Raw genomic sequence first — 23,140 nt, 5'->3', positions numbered from 1 at the left:
CTCGCCCCTCCCCGCCCCGCAACGTCGCTGCCGCACGCCCCGCCCCTGTCCGAGGCGCCTGCGCAGAGCCTGGCGGGCGGGTCGAAAAGCGCGGAGTCACTGCTGCAGGGAGGGGGAGCAGGAGGGGCCGGCAGTTGGAAAGCCCGCGAAACGCTCCTTCCGGCTGCGAGGAGCTCTGTGACAGGGGGAAGGGGCGGTGCACCCCAACTGGGCTCCGCCTTCTTTTCATGCCAATGTCCAGGCTCCACGCAGCCTTTCTGCTCGGACCTTAGCTCTACCTCTGTCAGAGAGGGTACTCCTTCACCCATTTGCCCCTCTATGTTTCTGGCCTCCTCAGATCGCGCTTCGTGGTCTCCAGACCCCCTCCTGCAGTTCCCGATTCGTTCGCTGGGTTCTGCTCTTTAGCCCCCTTTCGCCGGAGCCCGCGAGATCGGATCGGGCCCCGCTCCCTCGTGAGGGGGCGAGGGAGCCCTCGCGGAACGCTTGAGCGTCCCGGACCCTCCGGACTACATTTCCCAGCGGGCCCAGCGGCCGGCGACGCGACTGCGGTCAGGTGACCGGGTCGCCTGACCTGCGGTGAGTCAGGGCTGGGCGGGCGGGGCCGTGCCGGCCGCTGCACCTAGTTCTTGGCCTCTAATCCTCCCGGCGGGCCCGGCAATTTGGCGCAACGACGGTCTTGGCGCTTCTCCGGGCCTTGGGCTCTTCCCTACTCGGACCATATCCTAGGACTGTCCTAACTATGCCCGTGGGGAGAACACCCTAAGCCCGGGATAATACTCCAAGATCTGGAAGTTGACAGCTTGGCTGCTTTGCTCCTGTATCTGCTTCCTCCTCTCACCATCTCATTTCTTCTCCCCGGACTGCAGTAGGTTCGCCCCGAGGAGAGCGGACTGTCCTGGGCTGCTGCTTACCTCCGACAGAGTTGAGCCAAAATGTCCCCGGAATCTAAAAAGCTTTTCAACATCCTTATTTTAGGAATTGCCTTTATGTTTATGTTCACCGCCTTTCAAACTTGTGGAAATGTAGCGGTGAGTTGGGATCTTTTCTCCCTCTTTTGAAGTGTCTGTCCTAAGTGCATTACGATAGTAAACGTTAATTACGTCTAATAGTGCGCTTAAATTGCACCATTTATTTTCTCACCTACCCTTCCTTGTTTTCTATGATTAAGTTTGATTTCACATGTCAGACGTTTCTTCTTATTGGGGTGTTAAACATTACCATTTATTTCTCTGACTTCGATTGGGGATTGTATGCTGACCTATTTGTCTGTGTTAAGGATTATACTACTACTTGGAGAGTTAAGGGAATAAACCTAAGGCCTAGTTACAGCTGGTCTTCAATCGCCCTACCCCGTCATTGGTTTACTTTCTGTTCTGCAGTCTTTTTTCTTCTCTCGTGTTCGACTTTCAGGATTAAGTATTGGATATCTTGAATTTTTACTTTATTACCGCTACTTGGAGACGGACTTTTGGGGGGAAGGGAGATTACAAGACGTTTTCGTTGATTGGCTTTATCTTCCATACAGCAAACTGTCATCAGAAGCTTAAACAGCACAGATTTTCACGGCAGTGGATATACCAGGTATTGTACTGTGTGATTGGTTTACGTTGTATATCATCATAATTGCTTAAATTTCATAAAAGTCAACGACAATGTGATTGAATTAGTAGTGATTGTTTTTTTTTTCTCAGTATCTAGACTGTTCAGGAGAACACAATAGGATAAAAGTGATGAGTTTAGGTTTCATGTAGAATTATACACTGAATTTGAAATCCTGGCCTCACAACTTAATTGCTGTGTTATCCTACGAAGCTGCTTCAGTGAGCCCGGTTTTTTGCTCAGATTAACACATGTGAAGCACTTGGCACAGTGGCTGGCATTTAAGAGCAGTCAGGGATTGTCATAATTACATCTTCCCAGTCCTAAACAGAGGATGTTCTATATGGTTCTTGAAATATTTGGTCTTCCTATTTTTGTAATTGCTTAATGATTAATATACTGTCACCAGGAGCTTTTAGGTTTTTGTTAAGGTGTTTAGGACCAATTTTACAGATGGAGAAAATGAAGTGAAAGCACCTTCTTAAGTCACTAATACATTGTGATTGAAGCTGGGAGTATAATACATACATGTATATAAATAAACAGATTTCTTAATTTCTCTAATAGTTAAATATTAGATTATGGCCAGCACCCTTCCCCCCAACCCTCTTCTTGTTTGGTTCTTTATTACCTATCCTAAACCTGACCTTATATATGATATTGGAGAGTTAAGGGATGCTAATGTCCATTTTTCTAAGTGATTAATAGCAATACCACAGTTTTTTGTTATGCTTTGTGTTCATGTGTATTGTAAATGACAAATGTAAGAACATTTGATATTTGAGAGATTCATAAATGCCAAAGAATTGTTTACATTGGGTTTATAAATAGTAGCTAATAAACGAATTCTGGACTTGAAACGGTTTTAGTCACACTTTACTATAAGACGTGTACTGGGGCTGGGTCTACAGTAGCTGAATAATATTCAAGTAAGACCATTAGGTTGAATTATATAAATTCTAGTTCAAGCAAGTTATAACTTATGTGATTGTTATTTATAGCAGTGAAATCTTATGCCAGGAGTTGTAGGCTAAGTTTATAGAGCAGATTGGTTGACTAGGGCTCCACCATTGACCAGCTATCCAGCAGGACTTTTGACAGGTTACTTAACCGCTCTGTATTTCAGTCTTCTTTTCCATAAAATGAGGGTAATAATACCTTATTTTTGGAGCTGTTAGGATTAAAATTAAGTATTTACATGTTATATGTTAACTGCTATTATGATTTACCAATATATTAAAAATTGTATTGTCCAAGGCAAACTGATTCAAAGAAACATTTGACAAGACTTCAATATTTTGTACAAGTGAAAATTTTAATATGACATTCAATTTAAGGATACAATTATAAATTCTGACTACAGAATATGAGTGCTTATTGCAAGAAAAAATCTGCAGATTCTCTGTTTGAATAAGTGAGCTTTTGAGACAATGCTTCAAGAATTTTGGTTTTTTTCCTTTTATGTGTTATGTGTGCAGCATGGCAATTATTTATGGAGTGTTCTCTGCTTCAAATCTGATTACACCATCAGTGGTTGCCATCGTAGGACCTCAACTCTCTATGTTTGCTAGTGGTTTATTTTACAGGTGAGTAGCCTGATTTTCTTTCACTTAATTAGAACACCTTCAGCTTTCAAGCACGTATTAAACTTTTAACAAGAACTTGCTGACTTGGATTGAATAGAAATACTAAGTATTATTTTAGAGATTTGGCTCTCTACTTGATGCTCAGGGGTACCATATTGTTTTAATGTGATGAGATTTGTGTATATGTGCTTTTATTTTACCACTAATACAATTAGTACCCAAAAATCTCTTTCCACAAGAGTTGAAAAGAACGTATTTTGTATCAGGTTGACTAATGAGAATTCAAATGAAATAACTGAACTTCTCTTGTGGGCTATAGAAGTACTGTCCCACTGTGTGTTAAGCTGTTGGCAAAGGCCAGTCACAAACCTCTATGCAATGTCTGATTTTACAAGTTTGAAATAGTAAATTAAGAAATGAATAGGTCACAGTTGTCTCCCCCCCTTTTTTTTTTCAATACTGGAGAAGTCCTTTTCAGGTTGAATTTTAAAAGAAGAGAACTCTCAGAATTGACTCCTAGAAGGCATAATTGGCATTCTATTTCAGGTATTGTTTGACTGTAATACGTTGACCTGTTATATTTTAGCATGTACATTGCCGTTTTTATCCAGCCTTTCCCATGGTCCTTCTACACAGCCTCTGTTTTCATTGGAATTGCAGCTGCTGGTAAGCATTTTAATGTTTCCTTTCTGTTTTCTGGGTCTTATTTAAGAGTATCATTTATATGTTTAGTATGTAAAGCTAAGTAAGTGATTTCATTCCGTTGATAAACTTTTGATTTGAATTTTAGTGCTTTGGACAGCACAAGGAAACTGCCTGACAATAAATTCAGATGAGCACACTATTGGGAGAAACAGTGGAATTTTCTGGGCACTCTTACAATCTAGGTAATGATCCTTTGGCTCAATCTTTCCTATAATTTTTTTTGTCACACCATTGTTTTTAGGTCTTTGTTGTGTTGAAAACTCAGATCGTCTTGTTTCCTGAGTTAAGTTCCTGGATGCTTGTGATGGAAACCATGATGTATTTAGCATCTGCTATATTTTAGGGACTACTGGGCTTATTACTTAATTTCGATAACCTTCACAACCTCCTGCAGAAAAGAAGGTATTATCTCTATTCTACAGATAACAAAGGCTTAATTAAAAGTTAAGTAACCGATCCAATTATCTGGATTCCAAAGGCCATGTCCTGCCCACCCAGCAATGCCACCTAATAGCTATTAATGATTAAATTTCCAATGAGGCAACTATATCAACACTGAATGGTATGGGATGTTATATATTTCCTAAATAAAAAACACAGTCATTCATGGAACCTGTCCTGAGGATCTACCCTCATGAATCCTAAATGCCTAAAATTTTGGCCTTGGTAAGGCTTAACAAATGCAAATATAGTTTTAGGGGGTCGTATTTAAGAAACTGGAGTGTAAGTGATTTCTTCTCTAAGGAAATATGCTAAATAAAGCATGATTAGATTAAGATAACTAAATCATGGGTTTTTTTTCATTGATTCTTTAAAATATAGGATTTTAGAAGTAGAGTAAACTTATTTCCAACCAGTTATTTCCAGAGTTTCAATAATCACATGTTTCGAAGTGAGTCAGGTCTTCTCTGGAGGGCGGTTCTGAATCAGGCTACTGTCATGTGGAAGGAGAGAATTCCATCTGGGTCAGCTGAGTTTTTCAGAAAGAGGGTTAAGTTGATACTTTTAAACGACTTAGGGCAGGTAAATACTTTTTAATTATGTAGGTCTCTCTTTCTCTTTTTTAATAAGCAATGGAAAAATGATTTAAAAACCCATAACTAAGAAAATAACTTCCCAACATCCTGTTCCTCCTTTTCTTCCCCCAGCTTGTTCTTTGGAAATCTCTACATATATTTTGCTTGGCAAGGGAAAACTCAAATATCAGGTTTGTTTTATTCACTCTGCTTTATTCAGTTATGTTTAAAGCAAAATAGCAGTTCCACAAAAATGCCCAATATTGCTTTGTGCACATTGTTCTAATGAATCTTGGTACCTTAAGTCCTCCCAGATTTTAGCTTTTAGTAATCTTTCCCCTTAGACTATATTTTTAAACTGGGATTACCGTTGATGACTGTGCTTCAAGCAGCATCTCAGTGTGGGAGAAGGTTGTGCTGTGTATGAGTAGACTAGTCAGTTGTCAGAAGATTTTTTAATTTCAGCTGTTTTGTCTGTGCTCTTCTTTGATTAAAAGGGTATGATTAAGTTCCTGTACTGTTTTTCTTCTGGCTTGTTAGTATTTCTCTAACTGAAAGACAGAGGTGGAGGTATCCTGTTGATCTTGTCCTAGATTTTTACTGATTCAGTGAAGTAAAATTTGCTAGGAAAGTGTGTTGATGGTTGTAAGCAAACTCTGAACATAATCCTAACTCTGGAATAGTTTGTGTGCCCAGTGCTGTCTACTTTCTTCTTCTTTTTTCTCCCTAGAGAGTGATCGAAGAACAGTGTTCATCGCCCTAACGGTGATTAGCCTCGTGGGGACAGTTCTTTTCTTTCTCATTCGGAAACCAGATGCCGAAAATGTCCTGGGAGAAGATGAATCTTCTGATGACCAGGACCTGGAAGTCAACGAGTAAGAAGTTGGGAACGTTCCTTTCTATTGTAAACTGTATTTTGAGTAGATCTAGTCTAGACATTACCAGCCTTTTTATAGCCCCAGATGGTATCCAGTTTTGGGCAAAATGAGGGAAAAGCTTTAAAGCAAATAAGCAGAGAAGGAAGATACAGGGGGAGCTGTCTGGAGGGAGAAGGGAAAGGAGGGTAGACAGAGGCCAGGGAGGTCGTGGAAAGGTTTATGGGGGATTTTGGTCTAATTCTGGGTTGCCACCGACCAGTCATGTGACCCTGGACAGCAGCAGTACTCCCCCTAGTTTCTGTGGGCCTCAATGTCTTCATTCATTCGGCAGATGTCTCATGTCTTTTAATGTGTGGAGATACATTAAATAGAAAACAGTCCTCAGTTACTATTTCTCTGATCTAGCCCTTAAAATTTTCTGGTCACGTGGCACAAACGAGCAGCCAGGCCACCAGCAGTTGTCATAGGTGAGCTTTGATTACGCACATGCCCTTGTGACCAGTGCCTGGTTTTTGCACTAAACCGCGCGGGTGGTTTTCCACAGGGTAGTCCACACAGGGAAACAAGTGCATAGTCCTGTTTTTCTAAAAATCGTAATAAATTACCTTTAGCGTATTTCTTTTAATTTGTTGTATTTTTATTTATTTATTTATTATTTATTTATTTATTTTAGAGTGTATTCTTAGATGTACAACAGGCCCCATTCCAGCTATAGGTGGCAACGGATGTTATGGTGGGAAATTCAGATGTTTAACCAGGAATGGGATTGAGGGTCACCATTGCCTCAGGCGCAAGGAACAGCTTAATTTTAGCCAGAGTTCTTAAGTCCACCTGTGATCGGGGCGGGGAGCGGGGCCTTCCCTGCTGCTTTTTACGCTTCTGCTCCTTTTCCTGTTTCTGTTTGAATGCCTTATCTTCCTCCCCCCTCTCCTTGGCCTGGTTCTTGGGCTCCTTCACGGGCTGCTTCTTGCCACCTTCAAGGCCAGGCATGGCGCCTGCCACTCCCTCCCAGACCCTGCCACCAGAAGCAGGGCCTATTTCAATTGTGAGTCTAACTATTTAAACGTCACTGATGATTTCTCTGCAGGTTATCACCCAGATTTGAAGAAAAGGGAATGAACAATCTTTGCCACTCTTGTTTTGCTTTGCTTGTGATTTGATAAATTATAAAGATTGCCTTATTGCATTCTTCACGATTTATGTATAGATACAGATTTTTACATGTATAGATAACATGTATACCTATTGTTAAAAATTGGGACTTCCTGTGCTGTCTTTTTAACACCCAAAAAGGTCATAAAATTATCCACTCATAGGATCATTAAGCAATCAAAATTTGCACTGTTCAAAGCAAAAAAGAGGTGTGTGCTGAAGTATAGATATGTATATGTATATATGTGTCAAATACATACTTTTCTTAAGCACAAACCAAAGGATATTGGAGAAGGGGGATCTGAAGATGAATGTCAAAAATTCAACCAAAACTAACCCCTCGATCGTTAGGTAAATGTCAGATGTTGGTGCTGTGAAGACAAATACAACCCGTTTTCAGGGAGCTTCGCGGGTAACGAGGGACCGTGCCTGTGACATGGAGCGGTGCTGCGGAGTGCCACGCAGCCTTTCTCCGCAGTCTCTCCTCCTGAGTTGTCGCCCAAACTTGAAGCTTCTTTGTCTTTAAAAATAGCGCCTTGTGCCAGCCCTCTTCTAAACCAGAGGGAAGGAGCGGTGAACAGGACAGATAAGTCCCTGTCCTTGTGGAACTTGATTTTAGAGGGAGTGGTAGACGCCACACATGGAAGAAAATAGCAAAGTAAGTGCCGGAAGACAGTGGAAGAGGGGGAGGTGGTGGAGAGTGGGGAGGCTCCCCAAGAAGGAGTAAGATCAAGTGTGGCCACTGCAGCAATCGCCAGGCATGGAAGGGAGGGCGGTGGCCCAGGACCACAGGAGGGCCCGTGGGACTCGCGCAATAGACGGGAGCAGTGTCTGCAGTAGACAGTCGATTATATAAGATATGGCAGGAGTTTGGATTTTCTTCTTGGCATGTTTAGAAGCCACCAAAGAAATAAGTAGGATCTGATTTTAGGGGATTCCACCAAAAGGCTTTACCGAAATGATTTGTAGTTGCACAAGGGCAGCTGAAGTTCTGTCCTGTATGTGAGTTGTCTTCATATGCTTAATTTGCATCTCTGAGGACCTGTTAGCTGAGAGATCTCCAGGCATTTCTCCATCGGCGGTTACCTCACCATGCCCTCTCCCTCCTTCCTGTATTTGAGTGTCTCGTATATTCCAGGCATTGTTTGGAGCGTACTTCATTGAGACAAACATAAGTTTGTGCATTCATTGAGGTTACTTTCTAGGGGGAGAGAAGAAAAATGGGGGAAAAATTTTAACAAAAATTTTAACAGCTTTATTGAGATATACTGTATAATTCATCCACTTAGAAGTGTGCAACTCAGTGACTTAGTATATTCACAAAGTTATACATTTATCATGAGTCAGTTTTAGAACATTTTCTTTACCTCAAAAAAAGAATCCTGTACACCTTGGCAATCTGGTATTTTAAAATAGAAATCTAAAGCAGAAAAGGGGTGTAAAAGTATGGGTTGAGGGGTAGTGGTTTGCTATTACAGATTAAGTTAGTGTTATTTGTATATAGCATGTAAGTATTAGATATAGAAAGTTGGAAGGGAAGGCTAGGAAAGTAACATTTAAGTTGTATTGGAGGAAAAATAATTTTCCCTCTTCTTAGTTCTTTGCTAAGACCCTAGTGATAAAAGACAAATTAACGGGAGAAAAACAGACAGGTTTATTAACGTGGATAGCTCATGCACACATGGGAGACACAAAGGGAAAAATGAGTAACTTCCAAGGTGGCTTAGAATTCAGGCTTAAATACCTTCTTAGTAGGGGAAGGGGAGGAGGGATGTAGGCCTCTTAGGGAAGTAAATGATCTTCAGGAAGGCTGATTGGGCCCTTAGAAGAGTAGATGGGTGGTGTGATAGTTGGTGACAAAGTGTATCTTGGTGTCACGTTGACTTCAGCCTCCCCTCTTGTGACAGGAGTCAGTTTTCCCTGCTTGATGAAACGCCTGGGGGTTGGACTTAGGACAGTTGAATTCCTTTCGGAGCATCTGTCTTTAGGCAGATAAGGCAAGTTCAGAGACAGCCTCTCGCTGCCTTTGCTGTTTTTCAAGTGCCTACAGCTCAAAGTAGTTAATATACTGGAGTGGCATCTTTGGGATGGGGTGACATGTCCTGAACACCACCAGTCATATTTTGGGATGGCACATTCTGCTACCCTTCAAAGTGAAGACCTGAAAGAGGTGAGCTGGCTGTGGTTTTTAAGTGGAATGAGAAGGGAAGACTCAGAGGGTTTTGAGAGGTGTCGATAACGACCTGACTTAATGTTAGACTTCACCCCACCCCATTCCTCTGGGACCTGGGGGTTGTCTTGTTCTAGAATTCTTGTACTAGAAATGGCTTCCTTTAATATCTCACTGAATTGGGAATGATTTGCAGCTGAGTAACAGCTGAATTGATTATATTTTAATAGTCTACAGAGTACAGAGTAGCTCCTATGTATTGGGGGCCCCAAGTGTAAAACAGAATCCACCTCTGATGCCATCCAAGTACCAGATGAAGGTGCTGTCATTAAATGCAGCCTAAATAGTACCTCCTTCCAGGGAGCACATGAGTTTTTACGGTGGGGAGAAAGGTTTTCCTGTTGGTTAGAGTATACTACCTTTTTTTTGTGCCAGCAATTTATTTATTTAAGTCAACTAGATCTCCACTGGGTTTTTTGTTTGTTCTTGTAAACAATATCCTTTAAAGATAAAGGTTAAGTAGACTTGGCTGGTAGTGTAAGAAATGTAATTTTCTTAAAAACTTACTTATCATAATCGAAATTACTTTATCCTCTTTATTCTCACAGGTAAGTGATAGTGTCCCTGTTTTATAAGTGAAGAAATGAAAGTTAGAGAAATGAAGTAACTTGCCTAAAACCGCAAGACTAATAACTGGCAAAACAGGGCTCAGATCAGAGCCCACATTTTTAACCAGGAGGTCATGACACCCAACCACGTACCGCAGGTGATAGTGACGCTTGGGAAGAGCTTTAACCCTGAAGACCTGCTCTCTACGTGGTTGGAGTGATGGAAAGTTGATCCTCACAAGCTGTACAGTTTGAAAACAGCAGGGGATGGGAGATGTCTGTCCTACCTGAAGTATCATTTCTGAAAAAGACGTGCATGACTGTGTAGTAAATTTCATGCGAGAGAATCGTGTTCCACTGTCAGTCAAGAGCCACCCAGGTGTCACTGTAACCACCATCTCTGAAGGAAGGACCCGGCCATGGAGGGACACTGGGAGCAGGGAGCACTGAGGGCACTGGACGTATTCGCCAGCCCACAAAGAGGACGGAGCTTTTACAGACTTAAGTGAGAACGTGATGGTGCTTACGTTCCTGTTTCGGTTTTCAGGAGAAAAACCTGTCTTATTTTTATTCTTTCAGGTCTGCCCAGAACAATATGACAAAGGCAGTCGATGCATTTAGTAAGTATTTTCTGTATCTGAGATGCGATAGCACTTCCCCTCCCCCTTTCCCTGGTAGCGTTGGACTGACGACACCCCAGTCTTTCCATTTTCCCAGGCAGGCCGCTCTGGGACACGGTCGTCTTCTCAGTAAGTACCTGTGCCGTGGCAGGGTGCGGGCTGGCTGATAACCAGACGACCCGGCCTGAACGCGTGTGCGCGGGAGGCCCGAGGAGGAGCCAAGGGCTGGGGTTCAGGAGTTTCCACCAGGAGGTGTGTGTGTAGGACCATTTCTTCAGGCGTCGCTCATCACTCCTCAGCACAGGGCAGGAGCTCTAGTGACCCAGTAGCTTGTGAGACCAATCACACTCCTCTGTGGCGGGCTTTCCCTGGCTAGACCTCTTTAGGTGTTTTGTATGATTTGTTCTCACAACAATCCTATGAGTCTCATATAACACATCTATGATGATCTCCGTTTTATGGAAGAGAGAACTGAGGCTTAGAGAAATTATTTACCCAAAGTCAAACAGGGTTCTTCCTTCTCACCCCCGGAGGCCTGGAAAGCCATGCTGGCGTATTTGGTGAGAATGGAGTCAGGCAGGGGGAGCCTGATGACCTCCAGGCTTGTGGGATGCTTCGTCCAGCCTTGGTGAGGCCTGATGCAGCTTCCCCACTCCACCTCTGAACCCTGCTCTCTGGCTGGCTCTTGATTTTAAGCAGATTCAGGATGTCCTTCCTAGGTAGTTGTGCCAACTTTGCCTCAGCTTCTCTGTAAAATGAGGCATTGACAGAATTAGGTGCTCATGCATTTTGTCACAGAGCCGGTTGGTTACTTGGTGGAGGGTTGGTAGTAATGGGATATCGGGCTATCAGGTCTGAATGGGGAGAAAGAAGGCAGCAGCCAAAAAAGATAAGGCGTATAAGGTGCCAGAGGGCAAGAAAATTTAGGTGTAGGTGGTGGTTCCTGGCAGTTGGGGAGCAACGTGAGATTAGGAGGCGGCAGGGAAGCCAGAGGCAGAGAGAGAAAGGAGGTAGAATGTGCAGGCTTTAACTTGTCTCTGAGCCGGTGTCTCGTATGTTACTTACCCGTGACGCTCCTTCAGTTGGTGCTGTAATAGGGATTGTACAGAAAAGGTTCTTCTCATCTAAAAGGCACCTAATTCCTCAGCTGAATGTGTATGTTGAATGCGGTTTTAGAAAATGTCAGTGAAATTTTCTTAAATTTATTTTTTGGTCCTGATGAAAGGATCTTAATGTTCATCTGGAAGAATAAATGTCTGTCAATAGCCAAGAGAATTTTTTAAAAGAAGAAGTTTCCCTAATAAATATCAAAACCTATTAAGAATTCACTTGAAAACATTAGAATACAAAGAGCAGTGGAACTGAAGTCCAAACTCAGGCCCATGTCTGTGTGGGAATAAAGATACAATGAAAGAGACTCTTAGATAAGCAAGGCCAACAGCTCAATGCAGAGGAAGAATACGTAGACTCATACTTCCTGTCTTATACTAAAGTTCCAGATACAGTAAATGTAAAAATGAAACCACAGAATTAATTGTAAGAAATCAGTTTGGTAGAGGAAAGCCTTTCAAGCAAGTCTGGCAAACAGTAAGGGAAAAGAATGCTTTTTGGTTACCTAAAATACAATAATCCAACGAAGTTAAAACGGCAGGGAAAATATTTCCAGTATATAATAAAGAGCTGTTATGAGCCAGTAAGAAAATATAAACATTCCAGTAGAAAATAGGCATTTTACATTGTGGAAAACAGTATGGAGATTCCACAAAAGACTAAAAATAGACTTAACCATATGACCCAACAATCCCACTCCTGGGCATATATCCAGAGGGAACCCTAATTCAAGAAGGCATCTGCACCCCAGTGTTCATAGCAGCACTATTTACAATAGCCAAGGCATGGAAACATCCTAAATGTTTTGTGGCTTTGATTTGCATTTCTCTAATGGCTAAGATGTTGAACATCTTCACATATGCTTGTAGGCCACTTTTTAATCTCTTCCCTGGAGAAATCTGAATGCTCAGATCCTTTGTCCATTTTTTGAGTTATTTGTCTTTTTATTATTGAGTTGTAAGAGTTCTTTATATAGTCTATATAGAAGTCCCTTACATATGTATAATTTGGAAATATTTTCCTTTCTTTGGGTTGATTTTTCATTTTCTTGATTGTATCTTTCAAATCACTGAAGTTTTAAATTTTGATGAAGTCTGATTTATCTATTTTCTCTTTTGTTGTGTATGCTTTTGGTGTCCTTAAAAGGCTTTGCCTGACTCCAGGTCACAAAGATTTATTTCTATATTTTTTTCTAAGGGTTTTATAGTTTTAGCTTTTACATTTAGGTCTGTGATCCACTTTGAGTTAATTTTTACGTATGTTGTGAGGTAGGAGTCCAGCTTTATTCTTTTCCATGTGGAGATCACTTGTCCGAGCACCATGTGCTAAAAGACTATTCTTTCCCATTGAATTGTGTGGGCACACTTACTGAAGATCAATTGCCTGTAAGTGTAAGAGTTTATTTCTAGATATATGTCTATCCTTATTCCAGTACCATGCTGTGTTGATGATTGTAAGTTTTGAAATTGTAAAGTGTGAATTTTCAATTTTGTTCTTTTTCAAGATTGTTTTGGCTATTAGTGGTCCCTTGAATTTGCATCTGAATTTCAGGATCAGTTTGTCAGTTTCTGCAAATAGATTATATTTTGTGTGTGCTTTTTTCCCATTAACTTCACTTTTTTAGAGCAGTTCTAGATTCACAGCAAAATTGAGAGTAAGGTACATAAATTTTCCATATACCCCCTGCCCTCATACATGTGTAATCTTTCCCCTTATCATTGTCCCTCATCTTGGTGGTACCACAATGACACATCATTATCACCTAGAGTCCACAGTTTACAGTAGAGTTCACTCTTGGTGGTGTACATTTTATGGGTTTAAACAAGTGTATAATAACATGAATTCACCATTATAGTATCATACGAGATTATATTTTAAAAATTCTTTTTTTTGACTAAATCTTCTGACTACTCAAAAGCAAATATGCTTTGCTAATGTAACTTTTTAAAGTAAAAATATTATCTTAAACTTTGTGTTGAACATGTATTTTTTTCTGGAAATATGTGAAAATGGTGAAAATATCTTATTGAATTTAGTCTCACTTTATTTTAGTGAAAGTAGAGGGGAGAAAAGTATCCTGTTTTGCATACGGATACATTCAGCACAGTGTGACTTATGTAAGTTTCATAGTCAGCTGTTAAATAAGAGCTAAAATCTGGACCCACTATTAGTTTAGGATCCTGGATGAGTGGCCTTAAATTATGACATGTGAACAGGTTCAAAAAGACAATTAAAATGTGCAGTTTTTAGAAATGCATTTTCCATTGCAGATTTCAACTAAGTTGGACAGCATAAAAATAAACATTAAAGTGATCAGAAACAAACAGGCAGAGCTAACATGTCAGTCTTCAGATCCAGAGAGCGAGACTGCCCAGAAGTGGCAGCCCAGCTTCCGCGTGGTCGGAAAGCTCCCTGCTCCGCTGAGTCTGACCTTGAGTCCAGTCTCAAAGCTGCTCCAGGAAGGTTCCTTAGGGAGGTTAGCACTTGCTTTACCAGCTGTTGACTCCCTTAGTAGCCTGACCTTTAATCAAGTCTGTTGAAATGTTCTGTTGTTTCATTTGATTCTATTTCTTTTCTCCATTTCATGTTTGTTTGTTTTTTAATTAGAGTTAGAAAATGTGTTGGATAAAACACAACTCTAGAATATATTTAAGCAGGTGAAGTCAACATTTTATTTATAGGGTAGATTTAGTTCATACCTTAAAATAAAAATAAAAATTAAATTTAAATTAAATTTAAAAATTAAAATTTTCATCTGAATCATTAACCTCTATCCCAGTGTTTTTGTTTACTGGCATTATTGACAAGAGGTGTTTTGGTTCAAATAAATGTTTTAGAATTTTTGATTGATTAAAATCTAGTTAAGTACTCCTAAGTTTTTTGTTGTTTTTTTTTCCCCACAGAAAAATCTCTTAAGTTGTGTGTCACCAAGGAGATGCTCCTTCTTAGTATTACAACTGCTTATACAGGTAATGGGATTAATTGAGGTTTTGGTTTTCTGTGGCTGTATAATGACACTAAGGGCCGAAAACAACCATATTACTGCTTCTCACAATTCTGTGCATCAGCAGGACTCAGCTGATGGTTTTTCCAATGGTCTCAGTTGGAGTCTCTTGTGGCCGCTTTAGAGGGTGGCTGGGGCTAGAACGTCCAGAGGAGTTTCATTTGCGTGTCTGAAGGGGTCTGATGCAGGGCTGGTCTCTGTCTCCCCGTGTGTCTTAGCAGCTGTGTGACCCCTCCTGCTGACTCAACAGGATAACCAGACTTCAGGGTGGCTAAGGGCCCCAAGGAGGCCAAAAGGCAACGTGGCCAGATCTTAAAACTTGGACGTGGCACGAGCCCAGCGTCACTCCCACTGCATTAGTTGGTTAAAGCAAATTGTAAGGCCAGCCCCAGTTCAGTGTAGGGGGATTCTACACAAGGGTTTGGAAACCGGGAGGCATGGTTCATCCCAGCTGGTGCTTTTAGAGCAAAATAAATAAAATACACAGAAAAAAATCATATGTAAATCTTTGTAACTTCGTGTGGGTTAAGATAATTTCTAATGAAATGGAGTGAGTTCTGTGGTTTACCACGGATGATGTGATGTGACACTAGGTGGAGTACTCTTGGGTCTTAAGGAAATCTGTTTCCTTGTAAAAATTGTGTACTGTCCCAATGATTACTTTTGCTTTACAGTTGACCCTTGAACAATGAAAACATTAGGGATGTTGGTGTCCCCCACAGTCAGAAAGCTGCGTATAACTTCAGTCAGCCCTTGGTATCTGTGCTTCCTCATCTGCAGGTTAAACCAAGCTGCGGACCCCATAGGACCCACACAGTTCAAACCCGTGTTGTTCAAGGTTCAGTATGTGCCCTAGGGTATAAACCTCTTTTTAGGAGCAAGAGAATAAATACTAAACATCTTTAAAATTCGTTTAAGGTTTTGTTGCGTTAAGGAATCAAGTCCTCAGCTGATTTGCTTTAATTTTTTAACCCTAATGTTTTTTGAATTTCTTTTCCTGGGAAGATGTGTTTAATTAAAACACGATTGTGCCTTTAAGCAAAAAGTGGATAGTCGGTATTGGTTTTACAAACATATATTCCCACTCCCTTGGAAAGCTATTAATAAGGGATACTGAGCACTTTAGTATTCACGGTTACAAGGTTATGTTAATTATATCCTCGACCCCATCCCCTGTCTACACAGAGTGACCAATTTTAGCACAAAGATATCCTTGCTTATTAGAGTTGTAAGTTTTTATCTGAAATACGTGACGACTACCAGCTTGAGGCTAACTCCATTTCATGTAGCATAAAATTATGCTCTGTTGGGGAGTAACATTTCAGCCTGAGTGAATTTTGTTCTATATGTGTACAGCTCACATACTACTAGACATGAAGGAAAACTAGGAAAGGCAGACTGTGCATTTTTTCAGTATAAATCCAGAACTTCACGGTCCAAGGTTGGTTAAATCTGAGGATGCGGAACCTCGGATACAGAGGGCCGACTGTGGGAGTGAGCATCCTCGGATTTTGGTACCCACGGCAGATACCCAGGGACAACTATAATTTAAATCTGATTTTTTTCCTAAAGGTCTGGAATTGACTTTCTTCTCTGGTGTATATGGAACTTGTATCGGCGCTATAAATAAATTTGGAACAGAAGAGAAAAGCCTCATTGGACTTTCTGGCATTTTTATTGGCATTGGAGAAATTTTAGGTTGGTTTAAAAAAATATTTTTTTGCATTAAATCTGTTATAGCTATAATAGAAATTTTAAGTGTACTTCACCTCTCTGTCCTTGAGTTTCTATTTCCTTGCTTATTTTTATCCAAATGGGTATGTTTTTGTTCTTTTTATTATCACTGTTCTAAAACTAAATTATAAAACATTTGCCAAATAATTCACAGACAGAACCATAAATAAGGAAACATAGTCTGTCCCAGCTTTTCCTCTTAAAATACTTAGGGATAGTGTATTAGAATCCCTAGCTTTCTTGTTCTCTCAATCTCTTGACACCAGATGGATGTCCAACAATACAGTTCCATCCTGACACTGATTCCCGAAGTTAGATCAGACTCCACAGGTTCAAGGGTTCAGTCCTGAAAGACTAACCTCACTTCAGACATCAGTCGTAAGTCCTGAGTCCCCAGGCTGCCTTCGCTTTTGTCTAGTGTGGGTACAAATTCAGGGGTTCCCACACCCCCAAGGAGGATGCTATACTTACTATTAAAGTTTATTGTAAGGGGTACAAATGAACAGCCGATGAAGAGGTACATTGGGTAAAGTCCAGAGGGGCCCTCTACTGCTGGAACTTCTGTCCGCCCCACTGTGGAGTCTCAGTGTGGCACCCTCCCAGCATGTGGATGCGGCCCCTATCCCCTCCCCCAAAGTTGGGTGGGGCTGAGAATTCCCACCCTCTAATCAAGGCTGGATCCTCTGGCAACCAGGCCCCATGCAGACCATTTAGGGCTACCTCCAAACCCCCTCAGGAATCACCTCATTAGTATAAACTCTAGGGTGGTTGGAAGGGATTCATTGTGGATAACAAGGCGCTCCTTTCCCTGAGGAAACTCCTAGATTTTAGGAGCTCTGCCGGAAAGGGGGGAGGAGAGGAGGCCAAGGCAAAGACCAAACCTCTATTTTTACTGCATCACTAGTTTTTCCTTATTCAGCAACAATCTGCTCAATACTTGCAGTGTATTGTGTGTTGTGTCACATGTGAGGAACTTACTTATTCAACACGCATTTATTGTGAATCCATCGTGTGAATAAGACAGTCTCCCACAGAGGGCTTACGTGCTCCGGGAGGAATGCAGACAATAAAGAACACAGGAACTTGCAATGTCAGACAGTGATGAGCGCTATGGAGAAAGCAGGCGTATTTTTTGTTGTCCTTTTTTGTTCCCCAATTTATCACCAGCACTTGGAACAGTACCAGGTATATATACGTTTGAACACGTGGAATACAGGAACAGTAAATTGTTTTAATGTCTTTGCTCGTTCTAATACCTGGGGTAGTTTTTTTTTCTTTACAGCTTTATTGAGATATAGTTCACATGCCATATAATTCACCCATTCAAAGTGTACTGATCGGTGTCTTTTAGTATATTCACAGGGATGTACAACTGTTACTGCAACCTAATTTTAGAATATTTGCATCACCCTTCTCCAGGGGACTGCTAGTGCACTTTGTCTATAGATTTGCTTATTCTGGACATTTCGTATCAGTGGGATCATATAATATATGGTCTCGTGTGTCTGGCTTCCTTCACTTAGCACAGTGTTAAGGATCTTCCATAAATTTCATTCCTTTCTATGACCCAATAATACCTAATTATAGGCTCTACCACGTTTTACTCACCCATGCATCATGTTATGGACATATGGGTTGTTTCCACTTTTTGGCCATTGTGGATAATGCTGCTGTGAACATTTGTGCACAGTTTGTGTGTGAGTGTATGTTTCCATTTGTCTGGGATGTAAACCCAGGACTGGAATTGCTGGGTCACGTGATAACTGTTTTGACGGATTTTTCTCCTCGTGTTGGGTTCTATCTGCCTGCTTCTTTGCACACCTGGTAATGTTATGAATACCAGACATTGTGAACTTTGCCTTGTTGGCTGTTGGATGTTTTTGTATTGCTAATTAATATTCTTGAGCTTCGTGCTTGGATACAGTTTATTTACTTGGAAATAGTATTTTTTTTTTCAGGTCTTGCTTTTAAAATTTGTTGGACAGGACCAGAGTAGTGCTCAGACTAGGGATAACTTTTCCCCTCACCCTCGAGGGAAGACCCTCTGCGTACACCCAGTGCCTGTGAGTAGTAAGATTTCCAGTCTGGCTGGTGGGACCAGGCACTGTTCCCAGCCTAGGGCGGGGCCCTGATACCTGGAATCCTCCTGGAAGCGTCTTTCCGGCCTCTGGTAATATACTCACATTGTGCGCTGAGCGGCACTCCTTTCTGATCCCGTCTTGGGAACTTGAGGCACCTCGGTCTCCCCAGACTCTCAGCTCTGCCTCCTCAGCTCAAGGAGGCTGGGGGCTCCAGCTGCCTTCCCTCTCCGCCACCACAGCCCACAGCCTCTCAGTCACCAGGGCAGGTGTGGACCTCAGCTGTTTGTTTCGTGTCCCAGAGATCACTGTCCATTGTTGCCTGGTAATCCCTGTCTACAAAACCGTTGCTCCGTATTTTTGGTACTTTTTTTTAGTCAGGGGGTAAATTTAGCCCCTGTTCCTCCGTCATATCCAGAAGTCTGTTCTTACTTTTTAAAATTTCTTCCGTTTTAGCAGTTACTTCTTATCTTGTATATTTGTGGGTTTTTTTTGATTAAGTTAGCCATTGGTTTGTCCATTTATTTTCTCAGAGAAGTAAGATTTTGACTTACTGACATGTCCTTGGGTTTTCCTGTTCTCGACTGCGTTGATTTTATAGGTGGAAGCCTCTTTGGCCTGCTGAGCAAGAATAATCGTTTCGGTAGAAATCCAGTTGTGCTATTGGGCATCCTGGTGCATTTCATAGCTTTTTACTTAGTATTTCTCAACATGCCTGGGGACGCCCCTATTGCTCCCTGTTGAGGGAACTGACAGCAGTGCTTACATCACACCCAGGTATGGTGACCTTTCTTTCTTAGCAGTTTAAGGAAGGGCGGGAGGTGGAGGATGGCTAGAAATTTAAAATGGAGCCGTTAATCCTTTTCTGAAAGTCTGTTATCTTTATAAGGTCATCTGTCAAGCGCTCATGGAGCCAGAATGAGTTTAAATAGGAATCCATAGAGAAACCCAAGTTACTTTTGTAATCGGTGGGGTTTGTTTTCATGTTTTGATTTTTTTTTAATTGAAGTATAGCTGATTCACAGTGTTGTGTTAGTGCAATTGTTGGTTTTAACCCTTCTCCAAACTAAGTCTTTTTCTTGATCTATGAGGGAGCGCATAAGTATCTGATCTGAATTTGATATCTCTGCCTTTTGAGCAGTGAAATCTCTAGGAGTTAGGGCACTGAAGAACAAGGACTGAGCTGCCAGCTGGGCCGGCCACGCAGTCCTGTCGCGGTGTTTACAGGAGCTGTGAGCGTAGCACCTTGCTGCGCTCAGCTCTCAAGTTCATTATAGACGTAGGCGCTTGTGTGGAGAGCCGCGGTCCAAGGGCAGCCCTTCCCCACACGTAGTGTTTGCTTCCCCAGCAGTTAACGGACCAGAGTTTGCTAGACTGTGAGGGTGAGCGCGTTTGAGCATAAATTCTTACTTTGTGAATTCCAGTATTTATTCATTCTTGTTTCATAGTGTTTAAAACCTGAAAGTCAAATGCTCAGTCTACACTGATTTTTATTTTATTCAGCAAAGAAGTCGCCATCTTCTGCAGTTTCCTCTTGGGTCTTGGAGACAGCTGCTTCAACACCCAGCTGCTCAGTATTTTAGGGTTCCTCTATTCCGAAGACAGCGCACCGGCCTTTGCAGTCTTTAAATTTGTGCAGGTAACCTCGTCTTCAGATTGTGTTTAAAGCAGGGTCTTGTGTGTGTGTGTATGTGTGTGTGTGTGTGTACTTTAACTTCATTAATGTTTCTTAAATGAAAGTCAAGGACATCCCTTAAAAGGATTTGTGATTAGAACTCGGAAGCAATGAGTAGTATGATCTTTTTCGCCCCCTCACTTGTGTAAGAGATTTTGTGTTCTGGTCTCTGGGGCTCAGACTCCCTTCCTTAGGTGACAGAATTCATAGTATTCACATGTAATAAATATTTATTTCTCACCATTTATGTACATTATTTTATTACTCTGGTTTTTTATGAAATACTACTTTAAATAACAGAGACTATAGCTGACTTAATTGCTCCCAGCTCTCAACGTGAGTTTGTGGTGCGTGTTTGTGAGCCAGTGACCAGCAGAGCCCTGTCTGGATGTGGAAAGGCCAGTGGGTGCTGCGAGGCTCAGGGGCCTGGGGGTCAGAGTTGGGGGCTCCTTGTGGAGTGGCCGGGTCACCTGTGTGCATTGTGTGATTGGTTTTGTCTTGTTTCTTCTTAGTCCATTTGCGCAGCCGTGGCGTTTTTCTACAGCAACTACCTTCTCCTTCATTGGCAACTCCTGGTCATGGTGATATTTGGGTTTTTGGGAACGGTCTCCTTCTTCACGGTGGAGTGGGAAGCCGCCGCCATCGTGGCCCGGGGCTCTGACTACCGAAGTATTTGATCCCGGAGCCGCGGGCGGCTCAGCTGAGAGACAGGGTGTGCCTGGTGCGAGACGCCAGCTCTCGTCCTCACGGTGTATTGGATGACGTTTAGGATGGAAAATCAGAGATTTAAGACTGCTACAGTCTGCCAGAGTTGGTATTCAAGTTTACAGACACTAGTTGTTTAAAACAAATGGGATAAGGGAAACTTGTTCTGTCAGTTACGACTGTTCATCTATCTCAAGTTCTTAAAATCAATCATGCTATAGAATGTAAATGTTTTCTTCTCTCTCCTGTTCTCGTTGAAGGATCGTGCTTTGATCAAAACTGCTCGGCCCTATGTCATATAAAGATTCTTGCTGGGTACGATTTATGTGTTACTGTGTAATAATAGGGAGCAGTGCCACCCCACGTGTCTGGGAGTGACATTTGAATAAATCAGGACATGCTGAAGTGGAATCTTTGAAAAGATTTGCGCTTTCTTTCTCTCTAAATGTTTTGTTTGATCAGTTTTCTCACTTTGTGGTTCATAGCAAGGGGTGGCTAATTATTATAAAATGAGGTAAAAATTGTCTAAAGTTTAAAAAGTAGGAATCTTAACATTTGTAAATGAACAGAAAGACATTTTAAAAAAAAACACATTTACTAGGGGAGGATTTTTGCTCTCAGTTTTCCTAGAGGATGCAATGCATTTAAAAAAACCCAAGACGTAGTGAGATCTAAGCTACAGTGGCAGGCTTCCGTCACTTGTGTAACTTCTTATAGCAAACGCTCTCCATGCACGTGTCTGGGAACGGAGTATTAACTTTGGGGGGATATTTAAATGGAAATTTTAATTTTAAATCATAAGAGCTTAAAACAATTTTTAAAATTGAGATACAATTCAGATACCATAAAATTCACTATTGTGAAATACACACTTTAGCGGGCTTCTTTAGTATGTTCACAGGGTTGTACAGCTGTCGCCGTTATTTATTCAGAACATTTCATCACTCCAGAAAGAAACCCCGTGCCTGTCAGTAGCCATTCCCCATCTCTGGCCTGGCACTAGCCGTCACTGATCTGCTTTCTGCCTCCATGGTTTTGCCTGTTCTAGACATTTCGTATAAATGGGAAAGCTCACTTTTAAAAGTGACAATTAACTGCACGAATGAAGAGTTTTATGGCAAAGTAAATTCAACCAAGAAAACAGACAATACTTTGTTTCCCATTGTTTTTTAAAAACCTGCTAGAAATTTAGAGATTTTATGGAGCGTGATTTTCAGACCTGATGGCAATTGCAGGGAGTCAGAAAGCTCTGTAGTTAGCAGGAACCCTTAGAGAAATTTCATTTGTATGGAACACTAAACTCTCTTCACCCCATGTTGTAAAGTTTCCGTTTTCTTTCTCAAAGTTAAGATAAACTCAGTTGTTGGTTGATCTTATATAAATAATTTGTAAATGATATTTTAGAATTAATGCAAATGATTTTATTATCTCTTTAAACGCATTATTGTTTGCCCAGGTGTATTAGTTTTCTGTCACAAGATAACAAATTACCCAAAAACTTACCCACTTAAAACAGCATACATGTATCCTCTCACAGTTTCTGTGGGTCTGGAATCTGGGCGTGGCTGAGCTGGGTCTTCCATCTCAGGGTCTGTCAGTCTGTCACAAGGCTGCGGTCAAGGCTGGGCTCACCTGGGGGAGGACCCACCTCTCCGCTCGCTCTGAGGCTCACGGGCAGGAGCTGGTTCCTCATAGCCTGTGGGACTGAGGGTCTTAGTTTCTCGTGGCTGTCTTCAGGGTGCTCACAATGTGGCAGCCGACCTCATCACAGAAAGCAAGTGAGAAAAACCAAAGGGAAGTGCCAGCAAGTCAGACGTCACTGTCTTTTATAGCTGACACCCCAGCACCTTCGCTATATTCTCTTTATTGGATGCAAGTCACTAGTTCCTGCCCACACTCCAGGGACGGGGTTACTGCGGGGAGTGAGTCGTGCCAGGAGTGGATGCTTGGGACCCTCTCCCAAGGCTGCCCGTCTCACATTTCAGCTGAGAACTGGGTCCTGTGTCCCCAGGTTGCTCATTCTCCCAGGCTCCCTGCTCACGATGGATCTGCAAAACCAGGCAACAGAGGTTAAACAGCCTCTGTTAATGCCGCTGCGTGCGTTCATCCAAGGTAGCCATCGCATCTTACCTTGACTTGTAGGATTCCTCGTAACTACTGTCAAAAGGGAAACGAAATGGAGTGAGATGAATCCATCAGGAACTCGACTTTCCGGCCGCCTCCCGTTGCTGTGTGCAGTACCGTGCACTTTAAGTTCCGTACTCACGTTTTGTGTTTTGGGGGTTTTGTTTTGTTTTTCACTCAGTTTTGTGTCTATAAATAGTGTTGACCATGGTGGGCTCTTTGACTGGTAACATTAAACTCATGTTTTAAATTTGTGTCACTGTTTGAGTTGAAAAATGACATGGGATGATGGAATAAAGAGTTTAATTTTTACAAGCTTGTCTGATGTACCCTGTTGAATGATTTTATCTTCATGCCTCTCGGAAAGTAAACGTCT

General features: G+C 41.7%; 1 protein-coding gene across 1 annotated transcript; it reads left to right on the top strand.

Annotated features, from left to right (window-relative positions):
* Window positions 1-86: 86 nt before the first annotated feature.
* Window positions 87-23,082, top strand: MFSD11 (major facilitator superfamily domain containing 11). The gene is given in 15 exon segments (XM_032456750.1): window positions 87-576; window positions 867-1,028; window positions 1,526-1,581; window positions 3,078-3,185; window positions 3,772-3,851; window positions 3,976-4,072; window positions 5,039-5,097; window positions 5,637-5,781; window positions 10,294-10,334; window positions 14,348-14,413; window positions 16,021-16,146; window positions 18,862-18,995; window positions 18,997-19,037; window positions 19,764-19,899; window positions 20,448-23,082. Coding segments are annotated over 14 exon segments (1,350 nt in total). The 5' UTR covers window positions 87-576; window positions 867-932; the 3' UTR covers window positions 20,613-23,082.
* Window positions 23,083-23,140: the final 58 nt, after the last annotated feature.

The sequence above is a fragment of the Camelus ferus genome, chromosome 16 (genome assembly GCF_009834535.1).
Source record: "Camelus ferus isolate YT-003-E chromosome 16, BCGSAC_Cfer_1.0, whole genome shotgun sequence".
Lineage (NCBI taxonomy): Eukaryota > Metazoa > Chordata > Mammalia > Artiodactyla > Camelidae > Camelus > Camelus ferus.
This window is presented reverse-complemented; position numbering and strand designations above follow the sequence as displayed.